Raw genomic sequence first — 23,415 nt, 5'->3', positions numbered from 1 at the left:
TGAAACTGTACTTGAGTGATGAACATGGTTCTTCCAAAGGATTTTCCCTTAGTTGGTGATCTGATAGTGGAAAATACAAAATCTCCCATAGGTGTCCTGCTGGGTTGAGATCTGGTGTGTGTGAAGGTCACATAATATGATCTGCATCCTTTTCATCCTCATCAAACTATTCAGTGAACACTCGTACCCTGTGGATGGGGGCGGAGTCATCCTGGGAGAGACCACGACCATCAGGATAAAAATGTTTCATCATAGGATAAAGGTGATCAGTCAGGTGAACTTTATATACATTTGCAGTGATGCTTCCCTCTGAGAGTTTAGTTTAGTTTATTCATTTATAAAGCACATTTAAAAACAACTAAAGTTGAAACCAAAGTGCTGTACAAGTTGTATAAAGCAAATCTATACACAAAAATATTTAACAATACAAAATACCAAGAGACAAATGTGAAACACACATCCATACCAGAAAAATATCACACAATCCAGGCCAGAAAAATAACACACACCATAACAGAGCCACAGGTTTTTTTCCATTAATTTGTCACACAGCTCCACATCTCAACCTTCAGACTTCGGAAGTCAGACTTGCATAATTCCCAACTGTGTGCTGAGGACGAAAGTCATTCTGGCTACAACACTTTCTAGCTCTGTGATGTATTTTGTTTTGGGCCTATTTTTTATAGATACAGAGAAAGGAAGTAAAGCTGTAGGATCCTGTGTTGTTGTTTTGAGGAATGACATGCAAGTAAGAATTGAATTGAAATCCTGTGCTCATGACAGTAAAGTGACTTGACTTATGAACTGTACAGTGTTAGAAACCTCACAGACATGTCTGTTTGAGGTACTGAACAAATGGACAAAATTGTGTGAGGAGAGTGTGTAATGATTTAGGCATGCAGCTTGCACAGTGCAAAACTAGAGGCTATAAACGTCCCTTATTTAGCTACATTAACCTCATAGCTCAAGTGTAAGGGCGTCATTTTGTACATTTGGGCCAAATATGCTTTATAAATGTGGCATACTTCTGAACTACTGCAAAATGTAGAAGGCAATTTCCTTTGAGCTTGTCACACCACTCGCTTCTGTCACACTCGCATTGCTGAGGATTGCTAGTGGAATCTTGTGGTTTGGTGTGTGATGCAATTTTTAGATGTTGTGTCTGTTAGGCTGAAAGAAGTCTAACACCGACATTAGAGCAGATTTATCCTCATCAGGGGTCAAACCCTTAGAGGGATAAAACTGCTAGACTGATCTAAGATCGGTGTAAATAAAAATGACACACCATCATTTGTTCTTAGTCTCCATCACTGTAGAGAGGTGGGATAGAGAGTTATAAAGCAGGTAAGGTATAATAAATAAATAACTTATAATAATAATAATTATTATTATAATAATTATTATTATTATTATTGTTCAATGGCCCAGCAACAGCTCTATAGTTACATATACGGATATGGAAATATACTTGGAGTCAGACAGTGCCGTTTCATGGTGGTCCTGATCAAGATTCGTGCATTGTAAGTCTGTTTTCTTTCACACTCATTGCAAAAATCTGGTGATCCAGCAATGGAAACATTTTGACTCTCTAATGAGCACTATTTGGCCCTACCATTAAAACCACATGCAGCCTGAGAGAGCGGCACAACATCTGTACCCAATACACTAATAACACTGCAACACATACAGTTCGACACAAACCAACCGTTTCAGTTTCTATTGATATAATCAAGACAAAAGATAAATAGAGTTGCTGACATATTTCATACTTATAATCTGTGCAAGTTGAAATATGTGAAAGATGGTGGGGTTATAGTCCTTTGTAGGACATGAAAAGTAACCAATGTGTGTCCCAGAGGAAACACATCGGAATAAATAATCCCAGGGCTGAATTTTGTCTCAACAAATGATGGAACATTCAGAAACCTTGTTACAAGAGAAGTCATGCATCTTCCTCACTGTAGGACATGTGGTTGTGGTTGAAGCCAATTTTATATGAAGTGTTGAGTTAGTTGAAACATGAACATATTATATGCAGCCAAATGATTGCTCTCAGGAATCGGGCCACCTCGAGACACTGTTGAGCCATTGAACAAGGACTTTAACCCTCAACTGCAGAAATTAGTTTCTGGCTTGTAAGCCACTTTAGGTAAAAGTGTTGGGCAAATGAATGATGAGACTGCATTACTCTACAGTCTGGGCTATGAAGACACAAGCCCCAGCCATTCTGTTTTGCTTAGTTCCACAGAAATCCAAAATAATCCACTTTAAGACATTTATTAACAGCAAATAGTCTGATGTGGATGTCCTGCTAGCCCATTTATAGCAGCCATGCCTGAGCACTGGCCTGTTCAATACTTTATACAAAGTAGTCAGTAATATGTAGATAAATCTTGTTTTTGTTTTTAGTTCTAGTAACTTTCTTTACATCCTGTTTATAATCATTGAAGCAGGTTGCGTTGCTGCCTCACAGGTCCCGGATGGTTTGAGCCTGACCTTGGGTTACTGTCTGTGTGGAATTTCTCATGTTCTTCCTATGTCCATGTGGGTTTCCCCCGGGTTCTTCAGTTTCCTCCCACCTCCCTGATGGTAGCTAGATTGGGAAATTGGGAAATTGGGCCTAAGTGTGAATGAGTGTGTGAATGTGTGTGTGCATGGTTCCCTACAGTGGACTTGCATCCTATCCAGGGTATATTTTTGCTTCACTCCTAATGTTCCTGGGATAGACTCTGGATTTCCTGCAACTCTGACCAGGATAAAACGCTTACTGAAAACAAATGATGAATTATTGTTGTTCAGGGGCAGTGACTTATCCGTGTATTTCTATATTATTTTAAAATAATTTTGTCCAGTGCAAAAAGTCATAGGGATGCTGATGTGATTGTATATAAAGGTTGCAAAGGATTCTTTTATTTTTTAATTACACTGAAATTCTTTTGGATGGATGGATAGATCTATCCAAATGGATCTAACCAACATAAATAATATAATAATATATTACAGTATACCATATACAGTATTTTTTCTCAAGTATATTTGTTGTAAATGGTGGAACTAATGTTAAAATAATCAAGTTGCCACCCGGACCGTTTTGTCCGCAGCACAGCGTTTCAGGGCGGAAAAGGAGGACAAGCAGCCACCATGGCGGAGGTAAATTGAGCTTAAATAATAATTAAATGTCTCTTTTGGTGTTATATATGACAAGTGATATCTTCTCTTCTTATAACTGCACGTCAGATTGAACAAATAACCGAATTACACCCGATTAAATCTTACATTTGTTAGTAAATAGACGGAGTGTAGTTAGCAGGAAGGCTTTTAACATTAGCTCGCCATCAAACGTCGTCAAATTCTCATTAAAACACCAAAAATAGAATTGTATTTCGATTTTTATTTTGTGGTACCTACTTGTTCTTTGTGAAGTTATGCTGTTATGTTCTATATTGTATGTTTTACGCTGTTTTTGCTTGTTTGTATTCAGCGTCGCTATTGTGTTCCTGAATATGGTGGTTTGTTTATCACAGTCTGTCCAGAGGGTTTCGTATTTCACAATTTCAGAGAAGACCGACCTGTAAAATATTTCTTATCATATTTTTTATTAGAGATTTTTAAAGTTATACCTCAAAAGGAAAAGTCTGAAGTCAGTCAGGTTAGTTCAATTCATCCTAAATACAAACCCATTAAACCCTTTCAAATCCATCTATTCTGTTAAACAGAGCAGAGATTCTGAGTTTAGTCCATATTTTATTTCTGTTCCAGCTCCTGACACATGTGGCTTAAACAGTCCGGGTCTTACAGCCTGCACTACCTGTCTGAGGTGTGTTCAGAGCTGGAGCAAAATATCAAAATGTACTATGGAGCTTTACATCTATCATGCTGTTTAAAAATATATTAATATTAATAATTAAATTATTAATATATTATAAAGCTTATCCCATTAGGGGTCGGCACAGCGGATCATTGGTCCGCATATTCAATTTGGCACAGGTTTTTTTTTTTTTTTTTTTTTGTGCTGGATGCCCTTCCTGATGCAGCCCTCCCTGATTTTTATCTGGGCTTGGGATCGCGCTGTCGCGTGGCTGGGAATTGAACCCGTGCTGCAGCAGTGGGAGCGCCGTGGCCTGACCACTAGTCCTCCAGGGACCCTTGTTGATTATAAATATCTGCATGCAAAAGACCCGAAGAAAAAGGCCTTCCTAGACCTCTTTGTGAGAGACGTATCTAATCTTAATGGCGTTCTTGTTAATCGAGAGTGATAAGGCTCTGTTTGTTGATCTGGTTATCTCAGTATTACGTTTACATTCATTCATTTGACATTTTCTTGAAAATGACTCAGGGTTGAGAGTTGAGGATTTAGGATTCTTGCTCAAGGGTCAAAGGGATTTGAACCCACAACCTTCCAGCTGCTCACTCACAGCTTTAACCACAGCGTCAGTGATAATAGAGTTGTAGCTGAAATAAGAAACAATGATCAGTATGTTTATAATGACAGATTACTGATTAATTTTTTGAAGATATGGACGCACTGATCCCATTTTTATCATGTACAATAAAACACGGATCTCAGAGCTGTGGATATTGACTAATACTGATCTGTTAGTGACATTATAACAGTAACTGAACTGACTATCTGCTCACTTCTGTTGACACGTTACACACAACGTTAGAGGTGTCGATGTCAGGATGTCGGCGTGCTTTAAGATAGATTGTGTTCTGTGTATACGTGCAAGATTTGTGTCCTAGCACTCAACCTAACACATGTTCACGTCAGTATTGTATCTGAATCCTTACTAAAATCGATTTAGTGACCTAATGTTCAGAATTACTGTATTAGTGTAGGCCTAATCGTATTACTTTGAAATTTAGAGGTTATGGGATTGTACAACTGATCCAAAACGGACCTGAGCTTGGGCTTCTGATTAGTTTCCCACAAACTTGAGAAGCAGCTGGTTCAGTCGCAGTCACAGTGCCATCACAGCGTGCTGTGTGTTTATGCCAAAGCTGTTTATTTTAGTTTTTTGATATCTCCATTATATTAAAGTTGTATAGGAAATATGGAAAGTGTGAGGGCAGGTATTTCTAACATTTTTCATTATAGATAACTATTTAATTGCTGACATTGCGGATATACTAATCTCACTATTTCAATTTTCAATACAATTCTGAGATCAGGATCTGCTATCGATGTTATCTTAGCTTATCTTAACTGAGCTGAGTGTCTACAGGCTTGTCCCAAACACTGGAGTGTCATTACACCGTTCACCTGGAACCTTCAGTGCTGGACTGGTGGCTGATGGGAAAATCCTACTATTGTTAAATCTTTTCTAATTAATTAACTTAATAATGAAGTTTTAGTGGAAGATTTAATGTTTGCAGAGCTTTCAGGAGATTTCTGTGTAGGGCTGAGTGATATGACACTGTATAGATATCATGATTTATTAAGTCAGTACACTTTTCTCCAATAGTGTGATATAATTTTTATTGCTTTTTTTTGTTAAATAAATACCAGCTTGGATTGGAAACAGCTGATTTGATGTTAAATTTTAAATAAAATTTGTAAAATGTTTTTTTTTTTTTATTAAAAGATTTAAGAGTTTTTTTTTTTTTTTTTTTTTTTTTAAATTAGCACTATTGTATTGCTGGGAAACCCTCATATCATTGTAGAATTGATACACAATACACAGTACATGTTAGACGTAGAATGCATCACGTATTTGAGAATCGTGATATGATATTTTGGTCGTATTGCCCAGCCCTAGTTGTGTATGTGTTTAATGTGTGGCTGATGTTCTTCACACAGACGCACAGCTTGCAGGATCTGAGGCAGCAGGCCACCGTCGCCTCCAAAGTGTTCGTTCAGCGCGACTACACATCAGGAACCATCTGCAAATTTCAAACCAAATTCCCCACCGAGCTCGAGACCAGGGTGAGACACCATCCTTACAGTTACAGCTACTGATTATAACACGCTATTAAACAGTAAAGCCATGTCAGTGCCAACAGTGTGAAAATAATTGTAATATAAAGGGAACATTACAAAGGAATAATGAGAGCTGTATCTTAAATCTGTTGTATTGTAGCATGTTTTTTTGTTGTTTATAAATGGTGTTCTGTATAATAACAGTGCATGTAAGTAGAAGAACTATAACAGTATGAAACGTCAAATCAGTCGAGAGTGCGTGGAGCTAATTACACGTCATAACATAGCAGGAAGTTGACAGTCGAGTCAGGAGCGAGGAGGTCACACAGAAGTGCTCTGGCAGGTCCTGAGAACAGGAGCACCACCTGGATGACATTATTTCTATAGTCTATAAACAGTATAATATATATGACACAAACACATAATGATAAAATAAGGGAATAAATGGTTTTATGTCTGACTCTTGCAGATTGATAAGCAGCAGTTTGAGGAGACGATCCAGACGCTGAATAATCTGTACGCCGAGGCAGAGAAGCTGGGAGGGAAATCGTATTTAGAGGGCTGCCTCGCCTGTCTCACTGCCTACACCATCTTCCTCTGCATGGAGACACACTATGAAAAAGTACACTTCTGTTATATTACTAAACTATATGAACCGTAGATGAGATTTCCTTTATTACATTTAAATTAACCACATATTTATCAAAAATTCATTAAAAACCATGTAAAATGACTTTACTACTCATAGAGCTAAAGGTTTTCTGAGACTGTGCTCCTAATCATTAACGTAATTACAGATTAAAAATATTGACGGTTGAAATATTCATCCTGTGAAGGTTCAGTTATTAGTATATTGCTATAATTTTCAGCATCTTAATATTCTAGTTTTGCACATTATATTACATAAGCATAAATGTGTAGTACTGTGCATTATTGTATCTATATTTATAATTATAACACAGCACGGTTAAATGCTCAGATCAGAAATGCTCAGAATGTAGTTCCGGCTGTAGGGTAACGATAAGTTTATTAATGCATGCTTATTGTTTCTATAGTAACAGCTCATACACAGGGACTTGTACGGCGGACGGTCCACATAATCTAAGTTGATATAGTACGGACTCCGTCTGATAGTCGTTGGCAGATTACTGTGAAGTAAGTGGAATAACACACTCCAGACCGTGCTCTTCAGGGACTTCTGGAGGAGGGGATATGTAGCGGCACTCAGCTTGCTCGCCGTGGCGTAGCACACCTCCCCGGCATGCATTATTATCCAATTACAGCACAGTCTGTCGTGTTATTCCTTATATACAGTGGATAACAAGTCTACACACACCTTTTAAAAATTAGTGTTTTGTGTAAAAGTAATTTTAAAATCGTGTCAGAACTTTTTCCGACATAGCAACCAACAAAATTCAAGTGAAAAACAAATAGAAACGTTTCATATATATATATATATATATATATATATATATATATATATATATATATATATATATATATATATATATATATATATATAAAATCATTATCATTTTTCAGTGTACATAGAATGATGGTAATAAAGGGATTACCTGCAGTGTACACAGCTGGCAATCAGGCTGTTTATTTTAATTTAGAAATAATTCATTATTCTTTGCAGAATGAATTGAAATGCCTGTTACTAATTTGTACATGAAACCTATCCTGATGTTTTACCTGTTATTTTTTTTTTTTTTTTTAGAGCTTTAAAAAAAAATAAAAAAAAAACGCTTTAGCTATAACCAGTGCAGAGCATTTCCTTGGCTGTAGCTGTATTAATATTACTCCACCCACTGATTTATTTTATTTCCATGGTTAATTAGGTGCTGAAAAAGATTGCCAAGTACATCCAGGAGCAGAATGAGAAGATCTACGCTCCTCTGGGTCTGCTCCTCACCGACCCCATCGAGCGAGGACTTCGAGTCGTATCCTTTACATTAACAACGGCTCTCACTGAATCAGAGTCTGTGAATTGAGGATTTACAGAGTGTTCAGTCAGTGTGGAACAATATGATCCATTTCCAGTATAGAACAATTTAAAGCTGAACAATTGGTTTATTTTTTATTATCATGTTATAAATGGCAGGGCTTTCAAAGGAAAAGGAGCAGTGCTCTGAACTGTACAGTTACAGGTTTATCATTATCACGCTGCTGTTTAATAGGTTTTTCTGGAGGATTTTCTTTAACCCAGTGCTCCTAAGGTGGAGATAACCATATTTGAGGACAGAAGCATTGGCTCAAGATAAAACACACCAAAGGTAAATGCAGAGCTGAGAGCTGTTCAGTGATCAGTGCTTCAGTTACTGAGGTTTCAACATAGAGTGTTTATGTGTAAATGTAGTATGTATATTAATATTCAGTGAATGGCAAATAGAAAAGATTAATGAATGGACAGATGGAGGCTTATAGGCAAGCAACAGGTTGACAGATGGATGGATAGAAGCAGAGAACAGCTGGTGGGTGGACAGTCAGATGGGTAGAAGGATGGACAGACAGGCCAAGAGACTACCGTGCAGAAATACATATGGATGGACAGACTGGCCAAGAGACTAGCGTGCGGAAAGATGTATGGGTGGACAGACTGGACAAGAGACTAGCGTGCGGAAAGACGTATGGATGGACAGACTGGCCAAGAGACTAGCGTGCGGAAAGACGTATGGATGGACAGACTGGCCAAGAGACTACCGTGCAGAAATACATATGGATGGACAGACTGGCCAAGAGACTAGCGTGCGGAAAGACGTATGGGTGGACAGACTGGACAAGAGACTAGCGTGCAGAAATACATATGGATGGACAGACTGGCCAAGAGACTAGCATGCGGAAAGACGCATGGATGGACAGACGGGCCAAGGAACTAATGTGTAGAAAGACGTATGGATGGATAGGTGAGCTAAGAGACTAGCGTGTAGAAAGACGTATGGATGGACAGATGAGCTAAGAGACTAGCGTGTAGAAAGACGTATGGATGGACAGATGAGCTAAGAGACTAGCGTGTAGAAAGACGTATGGATGGACAGATGAGCTAAGAGACTAGCGTGTAGAAAGACGTATGGATGGACAGACAGACAGAAACTTGGATGGAACACATGAATGCACAGACAGACACATGGACAGATGGGCGTATGGATGGGCCAAAATTAGTTTAAATTCATGTTTGTGATTCTGCGCACACACTGATAACCAAACCCCGTGATCAGAAGAAACGGGAAGACACATTCACTCAGAACGTGTGCTATATAATTGTGTCTCTCTTCAGCAGTAAATATTGGCCATGTGAAGCTCTGTCCTGCTGGAGTCAGACTCCTCTTCACGCTGCTCGTCATCGCTCCGTCTCTGAACGCAGACCCTACATCGTACTCCTTCATTTTATTCTGTTGTCCTTCCTCCATTCCTCCCCGGAGAGTGAGACCTGACGAGCCCTTCCTTTACAAAGCTGAGCTTACTTCATTTAAAAGCCCTTCATGTTTTTGTATGTACTGTCTTAATTCCTGGAAATTATTTTAAAAGCAACGTGTTTTCTATAGTACTCCTTTTAAAATGGTTTCTTTTTCCTGTCGCCTTTTTTTAACCCTGTCTGGGTTTTTTGTATATACGTGTGCTGAGTGAGGGGCAGGTAAAGTGTACAGTGTTGATTCGCCACACGGCTGCAGTGTTCAGAGAGACGGCATCCCTTCAGTAAAAAGAATCCTTAATGCCAGACTTCATAAATTGACGTTTTGGTGAGCCGACATTTGCTCTTATAAAATGTAATCTTATAAAATCATTTTCCTGCAATTTACGATATGATAATATTACAGTTACAGTCCGACGTTACTCAGTCGGTTAATATACTGATTGTGCAGAGTGACAGGAGTCCGTGCTATATCAAGGGCGGAGCTTAAGCTTGATCAGCCAATTGCAAGTGTGGTCACGTGACATCGGCACGAACATTTCTGTTTACTACTTCGCCTTGACGACTTACCGGTATAATCACACAGTGTAATGGTTAACCTCACTGGCTAAAGCCAGCTACCTAAAAGTATCATGCGCTCCCTTTATCCAGCTGAAGAGTCTAGCTAACGTTAACATTAACTCTTGTTCATGTAATGCTCATATTGTGTTATTAAAATAATCATTTTATGCATCACAAGTACAAGGGACATTACACATGAAGTTTGTGATTGGCTGATGGCGTTGATCGTTGACCTCAGGACGCCTGTTACTTTGCAAAATCAAGACATTCTTTCATTCATGTTTTATAAATCTATATATACAGATTTGTTAACAGTACAGACACTTTAAAGACGACTGTCCTTATACTACCTTATGAACAGGACAGAATTTATCTCCACATATTTAGTCCACGTGTGCTGAATATAACATTATAAATAATTATTGGCACATATAATATGTAGATATAATGTACTTTTTAATTCCATTACCACTGATGAGTTAATGGTGATGAACCCACTCCATCCCATCCATATGCAGTGATTTTTGTTTTGATCATGACCCAAGAAAACACTAACATACACAGCTTAACCCCGGTCCTAAACACAGTTACACTATTATTAAAGACTCTACCTTCAGCTGTATGGATGCAGATGCACTCAGACTGTGTGTGCAAACCTACAGCCCGGTTGGAGTCGAGTTGACAGAATGATGTGTTGTTGAATGATGGCTGATTTAAAATTTGTGGCCTCTTTGTATCGATACTGACGCCGTAAATCCCTTAAGGCGAGAAGTCGCCGTGTTTATTGGATTCATGAGCACAGCTGCCATTTGTATCTTTGTTGTACCATAATAAACAGTTGTCTTTTTCTTGAAGGATCTCTGCACACCTTTATTTAAAATGTGTATGGTAATAAAGTTAATATAACTTCAACTTACTGTGCTGTGTGTTAATTAAAACTAAAATATACACACTGCATTTCTGTTAGTGTTTTAAAATAGATAAAGATTGTAATAAAATTCCATGTGTAATATCAGTAGTGAAATGATTAACTGTCCTCTCTCTCTCTCTCTCTATCTCTATCTATATATATCTATATATCTATATATATATATCTATATATATATATCTATATATATATATATATATATATATATATATATATATATATATATATATATATATATATATATATATATATATATATACACATATATACACACACACACACACGCGCGCGCGCACAGCACACTTAAACCCTATTTTGAAACCAACAGTGCATAATGTCAGGGTTTACAGATGTTCAGATTCAAAAGTTCCTTCATTATGCATCGTAAATGGTCAGAAAATATTTTTAAGATATTAAATAATTGTAATTAATTTTAAAGCAAACAAAAGGATATTTTTAAATGTGATATAAATATGGACTTTTATTCTACTGGTCTATAAAAGTCTTTTTGAGTCTAATAATATTTACACTATGTTGTACCAGAGGTTTTAATGGGAAACACCATAAAATGAATTATACTTTGTAGATAAATGGTATAGATCACAGTTCTTTGTTGCAGTATGTTCTGTTTATTTTTCGATAACTCTATCTGATTTATTAATAAACTATATACATATACGCTGCATTCCTTTGCCTGCAGTTCCACCTCTATCCGCTAGAGGTCGCGTTAATCCTTCATGCGCCCTGAACCATCGTTACTCCTAACGAGCGGCATTTGAATTAAAAGCCGTTTGAATTACAAAGTGTACGGAGTGCTGTTTTTAGTCTATTTTATCCGAATTTTTTATGTCCCTCGTTCTTTATCTTCTCATCTAAGGTAAGAGCAAATATTATTTCATTAAGGGTGAAGAAATTTCCGTAAACTCTGAGTGTTCTGACATGATGAAATAAAACTAGTTTGCTAAGCTGTGACTAACTTTCCCACCCATATTCCGGCTCGTACAACCTGATTGGCCAGCAATAAACGTTCCCCTGCGCTCTCATTAGATTCTAGAGTTCTGATTACGCGACTGCTTTGCGTGTAGCCAATCAGAGCGCAGTAGGCGGGATTTGGCGTAATATGGGTGTGAAAAATAACAAAATAGTGTTAGCTGGCTAGTTAGATACGCTGTAAGGTTCATAGAAGATTTTTTTTAAATGTACATCATCTCCCGCGTCATCATTTGCATCGTGTAGCTAATGGTTAATATTAATGCATTAAAAATTGGGATTAAATTAGCGAACAATGAGCAGAATTCCTGCTTGGTTATTAGCCAGCTAATTTTGTTAGATATCTGGTTAAAGGATCACAAACTTTGTTCCTGCCCTGTTTAAGGACATTGCAGAGTTTTGACACTCGGTAAAAGAGACAGCAGAACCTGATTATAGAATTATAGTGAGGTCTGTTGTTGTGGTACACTTGGATATTTTGATGAAAACCCTGTGAGTCCTGTCACATTACACTCTTCAGTTCAGTTTTATTTACAGCTGTTTTAGAGCTGAACCCTCACCTCAAAGCAATCACACCTGCTTGAATGAACAGTGATTGCATTTCAGTGTCACACGACTACAACACAGTGATGACAGGGGAAAGCAATGCAACAGGGAATTACCTTCATTTCATATACATGTTCAGAGTTTAATTTGTAAAACGCAATCCCCTACTGATGGTTTTTCTCTGAAGAGATAAAGTAGCATACACTTTCTGGCCAAAAGTTTGTGGACACCTGACCATCACACCCATATGAGGTTCTTCCTCAAACTGTTTCCACAAAGTTAGAAGCACAGAATTGTATGTGATGTCTTTGTATGCTGTGGCTTTACAATTTTCCTTCACTGGAACTAAGAGGCTCAAATCTGCTCCAGCATGATAATGCCCCTGTGCACAAAGCGAGCTCCATGAAGACGTGGTTTGTCAAGGTTCAAGTGGAAGAACTCGACCTCAACCCCACTGACCACCTTTGGGATGAACTGGAACACCGACTGAACCCCAGACCTCCTCACCAACATCAGTGCCTGATCTCACTAATGCTCTTGTGGCTGAATCATCATCATCATCAATCTCCACAGCCATGCTCCAAAATCTAGTGGATCTAGTTCTTCCCAGAAGAGTGGAGCTTATTATAACTGAAAAGGGACTAAGTATGGAATGAGATGTTCAACAAGCACATAGCAAATTCACAGCAGCCACATGAGATTGTTTTTACAAACAGCTCCAGCATTTTATAGTTAGCAGGATTTTATAATTAGTTTATTAAACAATCCCGTTTCTCATTTTTGTCTCTATATTATTTCTTGCACCTCCGAGGTTGGGGGTTCGATTCCCGCCTCTGCCCTGCGTGCGCGGAGCTTGCATGTTCTCCCTGTGCTTCAGGGGTTTCCTCCATGTACTCCGGTTTCCTCCCCAAAGATGTGCATTTGTAGGCTGATTGGCATCTCTGAATTGTCTGTAGTGTGTGAATGGGTGTGTGTGTACGATCAGGTTACCCTGCGACCCTGTGTAGGATAAGCGGTACAGAGAATGGATGGATGGATAGATGGATGGACTATTATAATCCATTTATACCACAGCACTGCTGAATTCTCAAATCTGATTGTTTAGAAGGTGTTGATTAATTTTCTGTAACAGCAGCTCTGACAGCAGCGTCAGCTGTGATTTCAAATCACAGGTTTATATTAATGCACTCGTTCTCATACGTTATTGTTTCTATAGTAACCGCTCATTCATAGAGCGGGCTTTCCACATAATCGATGGCTACTAATAAACAGATTAAAAACACACGTTGGTATTTGTATTTGTATAAATTTGTATAATTTGTTGATATGGGGAAGATTTCTGTAAGGAGACCTATATATAAAACATTTTTTGGAAGTGTTAGTTTGTTAGCGTTAGCGTAACCGTCAGAGGTCAAGCTGTAGCTTGTAAGTTTTCCACTCATTAACATTAAAATAAAGTGAGGGAATTGCTGTTTAGAGCTGTTTTAGCGTATGTGATAACAGGAGCTAACTTGTTTCAGGAATGTTCCACATCTACAACTACAAACGGTTAAAAGTTATAAGAGAAACGAACCAACTTTCATAAGTGTTCCTCTTATAGGAACAAAATACTTGAGAAGTGAAAAATAATCAGCTTTATGGTGGTAACAGTAACTTCGCTTCACGTCAGGCTGAATCACAGCACCCTGTCATTGATTGTTTTCTTATAACTGCAAAACCTCAAGTGTGTATTCCTTATGTGGTGTCTGTAGTATACAGCGAGTCTCTTTACCGTCACATGGCACTGATGTTTGGATTTATTTCATGTGTTTTGTGTATTCTGTCTGTTTCAGAAGCTCCTCTACTTTGGCACGCTGGCGTTTCCCTGCTTCGATGGCACCTACCTGCCCAAGCAAGAGAGTGAATTTGTTCATAAGGTCCTTGAGGAGCTGGATGCCTTCCAGCAGAGAGATGATCAGAAAAGGTAGCTGACCAGTGTACAGGCTGTCCATTACTACTATACGCCTCATGCAGACTTAATAGTTCTAGCTCATGCTGATTTAAATCATTATTGTAGTGTTGTAGGTATTTTAAATCTCTCTAGTATTGGAAAATATAGTGTAATTCTGAAGGCGTTACTGTCATCCGATAATGATAAAAGATGCGGGTTTTGGTGTGATTAGAGCAAAATTAAGATCCTGTATTTGGGCAGGTTTCAAAGCACCATGTGTGGTGCAAACCTAACACAGGCCATACCTCAATTAACACTATCCCTACAGTGAAATATGGTGGTGGCAGCATCATGCTCTAGGGATGCTTTTCGTCTTCAGAACCTGGGCTTCTTGTCAAAATTGAAGGGAGAATGGATTGAGCAAAATATAGGGGGATATTATAAGACAACTTTGCATCAGTCTGCTAAAAAAAAAAGACCAAAGCTTGGGAGAAACTTCACCTTTCACAAGGCCAAAGCAGCGCAGGAGCAGTGCACTCGCTCCTGTCCATGTGAAACTAATCCCTGAATATGGATGTGATCCCTGTACGTGATCTTAAACACACACCTCTACTTTCAGGATGCTGTTCACACTCTTCTGTTGTGTTAAAAGATATCAGAACTCAGTCATAGAATAAAATTAAAATTTTTAATTTAGTTGTCTGTTTTGTGCTCTTTCCTCCTCCCCACTTTAAGCGTCATACTCTTCCCACCCTTGCCGAGTCGACTGAGGTTTCTGATCCACAAGACGGCAGAGAAGTTCCCAGAGCTGAGCACTTTCTCCGTGGGCGAGGCGTGGAGCCGCAGAGTGGCCGTCTGCTACTCAGAGCTCAGGTACAGCTGGAAGAACATCAAATCTCACACGATGCTCAAATTCCAGCGCTCAGCTTTGGCTCTGCGGCACTGCTGGGGTTTAAACTCCCAACCTCCCACAGCGACTGTCGCATTAACCACTGACTTACACAGTCAGTTACTTTCTTTTCACATTTTCTTCTTTTCTATCTGTTTATCAGTATAATAAGGCATGATTATTGTGTTGTGTGCCCAAGGCATGTGTGAATAGATGGGGTTTTACCATAACTACTGGGTGCTTAGGGAGGAAAAAAGCTACCGCTAGTCTTTAGGTTAGGTTACGCTTAGACACTAGAAAAATTTACATGCACACTTTCGCACTACTTACTCTATGTAACATCTTATTCTTATATATTTGTTCATCTTGCATAAGTCTATCCAAGTAAAACAATTAATTGATGTAAATATAATATATAAAACATTAGGGGTGAAACATGATACATGGCGATGCAAAAATGTGCCTATGCGTCGTGGAAATGTACGATATCGGCATTCTGTTAATTATGCAGCTAATGCAATTGCACTGTTTGAACACCAGAAGTCTCAATCTGCACATCCCGTAGAGTTCTAACATACAGAGAGCACGCTGGTCACATCATCTTGTTCTTTCATGGAGAGACTGTGCCAGATAGCCTGACAGCTGTAGCTCCAGATCGCAACGACCAACACGGGTTAAATGTTACACAGTTAGACGACCACGTTACAGCCGCTAAAAAGAGCTCTTTAGTAGCTTTCAGCACCAGCCCTGGGTCTCTATGAGCTACAGTGCCCGAGAAAGAGGCCACAGAAGTCGGGCGTGTTGGAGCTCTGTTTCCTGCTAAAATGACACAAGAGTGTGTGCGTTGTTTGCATTGTTTATGCCTCAGAGTTAAAAAAGGAGTCTTTTCCATCATAATTTTTTCTTCTTTCAAATTTTGTTCAAAATATTCTAGGAATATCGAATCGTGTACCCACTATCATGAATCGAATCAAATCGGGTGTATCCTTACACTCCTACAAAACATGAAAAATTTATACAATAACTAGATACGATAGACAGATGATATTGCTCTTTAATATGAAAACTTATTGTACTGAAACTTAGCTATTTATCAGCTTCCAAACTCAAGCTATTTTATTTTATATATATAATATACATAATATATTATATATTATTATTGAAGAATTTATGTCTCCTTGCATATATTTCAGAATTGTCACAGTGAACTGATTTTACAGTAAAAAAACAATAGGTCTGTGGTCTTATAATAATAATAATAATAATAATAATAATAATAATAATAATGATAATTAATAAAAAACATATCACCTAAGCAGCTCTGTAGAAATCTGCATTTATAAACAAGTCCACCAGGGAGCGCTGCTCTCTCTCTTTCTCTCTCTCTCTCTATCTCTCTGTCTCTCTCTGTCTGTCTCTCTCTCTCTCTTTTATTTTTTTTTAGCAGACCTGCCACTTGCCTTGTGTTTTGAGTTGGGATGCGGTGAGGTGGGAATGTTACCTAAGTAAATGGTGATGCAGTTGTAATGAGATTTGCAAGACTTTCTTCGTTATTGCAGACACAGGGATTATTACTGTTTTCTAGCAACAGTTTACATTTATAAGAGTAAATATCCAGCATGCTTGTCAGCGTTCTGCAAGTTTGACGAGAAATCTCCAGCAATAAATCCCGTTACTTGCTCCCTTTAAGGACAGTTCAAGTTTGCTGGTAATGAAAATGCCATGATCACACTCGATTAATAATTATTTCATTGCTATGCAAGGCAGTTTTTGCAGCATGTGCTTAAATAAATAACTAAATTTTGTGTAATAATTTTTAATAAGACTACAGATTGTTAAATTGAATGCAAATTCAGCTAAGCTCGTACATTATACACTTATGTATGTGTATTATGTGGAGTAAATTATAGATGGTGTGTTGAAAATGACACGTGTGTGTACCCAGCATCTTCACACACCGGAAGTGCGCATTTCTTCTTACTTTTTTTTTTTTTTTGCATTCAGCTATCTCATTATCTCTATGATATACATTAAAAAATAGCTTTTTTTAAAAAACAAAAACTACAGCTTTCTTTTTATTTAAACCTTTATTGGCATTTTTATCTCCTTAAAGACAACTACATGACATTTTAATATCAGATGCTGGTTCTGTCTTTATGACTTTCTCATGTCTGCAAATTACAGCTTTACCCCATCTATTAAAAAAAACTGTATTTCTATATTATTGTCTATCTGTCTGTTTATCCATCCATCTGTTGTCTGTCTATCCGTACGGCAGGTTGCCGGTGGAGGAGTGCAGCAGTGACACAGACGGGAATGCGTATGAGCAGCCGTGTGTGAGCAGCAGAGGGATGCGGGGAAAATCACGATCGGCTCTCAGCAAGGGAAGCAGACGCCCGGATAAAGCCATTTATGTCCCCCGCGCTTTGAGACAGTCCGAGTGTGAGACGAGTCTCAGCTCCCCCAGCTGCTCTCTCAGCCTCAGCGTCTCTGAGGATTCCAGTTCTGACAGCACAGACCCTCCACCAGCCAATCACGAGCCTGGAACCGACAGCGCCGACGAATCGGCGGGCGAGCAGGACGCAATGGCGCACATTGCAGGGGCGGAGCCTGTGGACTGCGATCAGACTCTGTCCTATTTCATGGCGATGACTCTGGAGGAGGAAAGGAGCAGCAAAGATACCTCACAAACAAATACATCCTGCCAGGACACGGAGGAGACGGACGACTACCACCACGAGGTACACACACAAATTCACACTGTTTCTTTTAATGTCCATGACAGGAAGAAGAGCGCAACAGTGTCGGGCTGTGAGTCTCATCTTCAGTCCCCTCCCTCTGAGTCTCAGCTCATCTGCAATTTCAGGAAATGACATCACATAGTTTACAGAAGTCACATGATTAGGACTGACATCAGCATGGAGGACATTGTTTGAAAACTTCAGCAAAATTAATCATAACTCACCCTGTAGGTTTTTTTTCCCCCCAAACAGAAGAGTTGGTACTGTTGATATTTTACACTAAAAATTACGATGCATTTAAGCATAAACCCCCTCCCCCATTCCTATGAGATACTAGCATGGATAGCTAATCTAGATAGCCACATGGCCATCCTCCAAACATAAAAGAAGCTTGAACAGAGTAAACAATATGGTGTTTTTTAACCGTAATATAACAGTTGTGAAATGGAAGGCCATGTTGCTAGCAATCAAACCGCTAGTCAGTTTCTGCTACTTAACTGTCAGGACTGTTAACTATCCATCCATCTATCCATCCATCCTCTGTACCACTTATCCTACACAGTGTAACAGGGTAACCTGGAGCCTATCCCAGGGGACTCGGGGCACAAGGTTGGGGACACTCTGGACCGGGTGCCAACCCATCGCAGGGAACAATCGCGCACACACACTCGCACACTGGACAATTTAGAGTTGCCAGTCAGCCTACAATGCATGTGTTTGGACTGGTGGAGGAAACCAGAGTACCCGGAGGAAACCCCAGATAATGGGAGCAGCTCTGTTTTTTTCTATACCACAGCAGTGATATTTACTCATACATCAAATCTTCTCAGAGAGAGAGAGAGAGAGAGAATGAGAATAAAATCATCATCCTTTTTGTGTGTTTTCTCTTATTAAGATCACGGCCTATTTGAAGGAAGAACCATCAGCGATAGAAAACACGCAGAACGATTACTCCAGCTTCGAGAACGTGTGGATCGACCACAACGATTTTGCCCACGTCATCGAGATTTACGACTTCCCAGCGATGTTCAAAACCGAAGACCTGCTGGATGCTTTCTCAGAGTACAGGTAACGCCGACCCCAACCTCCTTAAAGCGATAGTTTGCCCATAAATGTACACTGATCAGGCGGTGTTTGTGTTTTACAGTGAAGGAGGGATGAAGATTAAATGGGTGGATAACACTCATGCTCTCGGCATCTTTTCCAGTGCATCAGCAGGTATCAGTTACATACCCACAGTATGTTTAGAAACGTAATATTTACAAGCACTTTGCTTGTACTACAGCTGATAAAAGACCTCAGTCCTGGATGTGCTGTGTCTTCTCTGCAAATTTATCAACCTCTGCTGTTGGTTATCAGCTGTTTATGATGTGTGTAGCGCTGCAGGCTCTGTCCATCAAACACCCGCTGCTGAAGACGAGGACGCTGTCCAAGGCCAGCAAAAAGGCCAAAGGCAAAGTAGCAAGACGTGCAGGTAAACAATGTAGTTCCTCACTACCTCATAACAAAATAAACAAACTGGGGACATTTTTTTTGTTACATTTCTAAGTATTTATGTAGTATTAATCAATGTTGGAATGACAAGAATGTACATAATCTACATATGAGCTCATTTTGTGTCACACAATAGGCTTAGCGTTTCAACCTATCATAGTCTGATATATTAAAATCTGCTAATTATTACAGGATAACAACGTAGTACCTTGAGACGTTTAGCTAGCAAGCATTTTAACTGTTATTAGCAGTGGTTGTTATGGTAAAGCAGTATTTTGACAGGTTTGAGAATATGACGATACTGTACACTGCAAATACTGACTACAGTCTCACTCAAGCTTGAGACAGATGCGAGTTAGATTATTAGCAGTTAACTAGCTAGCTAGCGATGTGCTTACATTCCATACAGTAGAGTTGTACAGTAGCAGTGAGTGATGTCAGTAAAGCCGAGTGGATGACTTGATGTTGGAGGTCAGACATATCAGGCTGCGGTTCTCACGTACCATTTTGCAAAATGCTTACAAATCTCATAACCAGGGTCGTGAGGCATATAAGGTGTAAACAGTGTAGTGATGCTGCTGGGCTGTTTTTTTTTCTGAGGTGGTTCTGAGGACTGCTGTGTTCCCTGGTTGTGTATTACACATTTGTGTTTGTGTATGTGTGTGTGATGCTGTAATGCACAGAGTTCCTGCAGCCGGTGAAGGAGCGGCCACGGACTGATACAGCCGTAGCACGCAGGATGGTGACCAGAGCTCTGGGCCTGAGAGCTAAACGCTATTGAACACCAGTAAGTCATTAGACTGTAAGTGTGTGTGTGTGTGTGTGTGTGTGTGTGTGTGAGAGAGAGAGAGAGAGAGAGAGAGAGAGAGAGAGAGAAAGTGGGATTGTGGTTTAGCAGGAATCTGCAGTAGGAGTATGCGGGAATGGGCATTTAATGTGGCACACGTTGCTTATTTGTTGGGTTATATTAACAAGCAATTCTCTCTCTCTCTTTTTCTGTTAGTGAGCTGTGTGTATGTGTGCAAGTGTGTGTGTGAGAGAGAAGAGACACACAGAGGCTGCTGCAAAGCAACAAAGTTTCTGTTTGTTTTTCGAGTTGTGTCAGCTGTCTTCACTTCAGCGATATATTTGATATTTCCATAAAATAAAATTAAGTTGCTTTATTTTCATTTAATAGCGACCCACTTTACTGAAACCACAGTATTGTGTTTTATGAAGTTTGTTAATTAGGTTTAGTTTTAGATATGTGCCACTCTAATGAAATGTTTTGCCCATTTCAAACATTTTCACATCACATTTTGCTCTACTGCTCATCTTTTTTTTTCCCCAGTTTCCATTAGAGATGAGAGATGAGTGGGACCACTGGGTAACGCTTTTTATTCAAAATCCAGTTTTTCGCAACAGATTGTGTTATAAAGAGATTATTAGCTCAGTCTCAGCCTCAGAGACACCACCACAGAGCAACTCATGACTTTTGCATACTTTTCAGGCCACAAACTTCAGGATCTCGAAGGTTGCAGTCTGTTTGGCTATCTGCACTTTTGTGTGCCAGAAAAAAAATGAGCCTTAATGCTTTTACTAGTAATTAAACAATAATTTAGCATGCTTGCTCTCAGGCTGTTGGAAAAAGTCTGTGGTTGTTTGATTGCAGTGTCAGTCAGACGGCCTCTTGCTGTGAAAGTAGGCAATGCTTGGATATAGTTGTACCTGATGATCGAAAACTAGATGTCTGACTTGTGAGACTGTCGTTATCTTAATTTCTGTGGACATCATAAAGCTGTAAAACAAGCCATCAAAATGCTTCTGTGATTGCAGCTTAAAACCTTTGAGTTTAGTTGTTTATCAAATAAATTTTTTACTGTTGCTTTTACTTAGTGTACTCGTCTTTCAGTACATAATTTACCTTGTTTTATTATTATTATTATTATTATTACACATATAGTAAGCTCATGTTTCTTTCACAGGTTTGTTTACCTGATGATGATGATGATGATGACGGACCAGGGCCACGTTTAAACCACCTCAAGCACGACAACACACAGTTTTATAAGTGTTTATTTTATAGTGTCCAATCACTCTCTCTCTCTACAGCTCTAGTCAAACTTTTTTCACTTCAGGCAGTTGTGAAAACTGAAACGTCCCACTTTATTAAAACAGCATGATGATATCTAGTCTCTTAATCCAGATCCTTTTTATGAAGTGAACACAGCTCAGATTAAATGAATTGGTGAAATTAAAATCTGTTTAAACACATATCTGTACACACTGATAGAGGTGAGATCAAGCTGGTTTGAATGTGGAAAGAAATTTCTGGAAACAGTCCTAGATGACACAGTAGTTCACATTTAGTTTTATTCACCTTTATTTTCCCTTTTAAACCTGTAATAATGTTCATATGTTTCCAGATGGTGTGATGTATTTAGATGTGTATGTGCAAAGTTCCTGTTAATACCTTGTTTTATTTATCTAATTAAATTTTTTTTTTTAAATGCCAAACGTGTATTCTCTTGAGACTGTCATGATCTTCTTAAAGATATACTGATAAGTGGAAGCAGGTGAAAAGGTCTGAGCTGTGTGGTCACCTACTGTGTGATACAAGCTTCATTCTCAGGGTTCAGGAACAGGAGAAGTATTTTACAGCCCTTTGTATTATGCTTGCAGGAAAAAAAAAAAAAAAAACTGGTGACAGATTAAAGGAAAACCCAATGGCTCTGTTGTGGGGGCATTTACTTTTGCTGGCATTGGGTTCTTTTAGAGTATAGGTATTTGAACTTTTCCCCCCATGAGGCCTACTTCAATATAGTCTAATATGGTCTGATATTATATTTCACAGCTCCTGTGCAAAATACTCAAAGCTTCGCAGGTCTTATAAGTCACTTACATATATATATTTTTTTGGCATCTCACCCCTTCAGCACCCTTACTGGTGGAGTTTTTGTCCAGTTAGTGTTGTCATAGTCAAAGTAGCTAAAATTATAATCCCTCTCCCAGAGTCCATCATTATTTACACACATATACTGTTCACACTGATTAGTGTTCACCCTAAAATAGATTTATTCTTCTGTTACCATCATGTCGTTTGCCCTTAAGACAGAAGTACTTTAGTAGTTTAGCTAGCAACAAATGTAACTTTTCAGAATTCAAAGATATGTGGATGTTGAAAAAATACTGACATGGACAGAGAGAGGGAAGGACAGAGATACCACATGTGAATTTCCCTTAAAAACCTCATTCGTATTTCTAGTTTATATATACTACTTTACATATACATATATATATATATATAATACACACACACACACACACAACCAACTCCACGGAGGTGCTGGATATAACAAATGCACAACCTGTATTCAAAACCTTATGCTGGATCCTCTGGGCTCATTAAATACAAGTTCAGTTATTAATATCAGTTATTCAAGTCATGAGATTTACAGCCAGACCATTTATGAAACACTGTATTAGTGTATGCAACAATATCATGATTTTTCTAAACACTGAATTCATTAGGGTCATATTACAGACGTGATGCAAACATCCAGATCTGGGGAAAAAAAAAAAAAAAAAAACCCTGCTAGAGACTGTTTATTCACTTTATTTACTTATTTGTTTGCTTGATTGTCTTCTTTTTTACTGTTTATTTGTTTGTTCCCTTATTTATTTTTTGTTTGCTTTTTTGTTTGTTTTGTTGCTGGGGCGATACACAACACCACAAAATTAAAACAAAACAAGGGCAGGAGATCCACTGCACATAAACAAAACACAATAAATCAATCTGACAAACACAACAAACTTTAGCGAGCCGATAATGGAAATATTATCTCACAACGGTTCCTCCTCCAATTACCACAATAATAAACCCCATAGTTCAGGCAAACATGAAGCCGAGTTTGCATTTGCTGGGTCAAATTCTTACTAGCACTGTGTACTAGTCGGCACTGCACTGTCTCTTACTGTGCCTAGTGTCCTGGTTTGGTAGTCACTGTATTGTCTTGTGCTGT

At 38.7% G+C, this 23,415-nt stretch overlaps 2 protein-coding genes across 3 annotated transcripts; both read left to right on the top strand.

Annotated features, from left to right (window-relative positions):
• Positions 1 to 3,073: 3,073 nt before the first annotated feature.
• Positions 3,074 to 10,808, top strand: golga7 (golgin A7). 2 transcript variants are annotated; one of them, XM_034312607.2, is made up of 6 exons: positions 3,074 to 3,150; positions 5,801 to 5,926; positions 6,390 to 6,542; positions 7,765 to 7,866; positions 8,143 to 8,199; positions 9,204 to 10,808. In XM_034312607.2, the coding sequence occupies exons 1-5, from the start codon at positions 3,142 to 3,144 to the stop codon at positions 8,185 to 8,187; spliced, it is 435 nt and encodes a 144-aa protein (XP_034168498.1). In that variant the 5' UTR covers positions 3,074 to 3,141; the 3' UTR covers positions 8,188 to 8,199; positions 9,204 to 10,808. The 2 variants fall into 2 exon arrangements, with proteins under 2 accessions (XP_034168498.1, XP_034168497.1); XM_034312606.2 differs by having other exon boundaries at positions 9,201 to 10,808.
• On the top strand, positions 8,760 to 21,803 carry r3hcc1 (R3H domain and coiled-coil containing 1). Its single transcript, XM_053241485.1, has 11 exons — positions 8,760 to 8,829; positions 9,204 to 9,297; positions 11,650 to 11,701; positions 14,193 to 14,323; positions 15,026 to 15,163; positions 17,458 to 17,920; positions 18,816 to 18,988; positions 19,068 to 19,138; positions 19,299 to 19,394; positions 20,098 to 20,201; positions 21,379 to 21,803. The coding sequence occupies exons 1-10, from the start codon at positions 8,760 to 8,762 to the stop codon at positions 20,193 to 20,195; spliced, it is 1,386 nt and encodes a 461-aa protein (XP_053097460.1). The 3' UTR covers positions 20,196 to 20,201; positions 21,379 to 21,803.
• The last annotated feature ends 1,612 nt before the right edge of the window (positions 21,804 to 23,415 follow it).

The sequence above is a fragment of the Pangasianodon hypophthalmus genome, chromosome 17 (assembly GCF_027358585.1).
Source record: "Pangasianodon hypophthalmus isolate fPanHyp1 chromosome 17, fPanHyp1.pri, whole genome shotgun sequence".
In the NCBI taxonomy this organism is placed as follows: domain Eukaryota; kingdom Metazoa; phylum Chordata; class Actinopteri; order Siluriformes; family Pangasiidae; genus Pangasianodon; species Pangasianodon hypophthalmus.
This window is presented reverse-complemented; position numbering and strand designations above follow the sequence as displayed.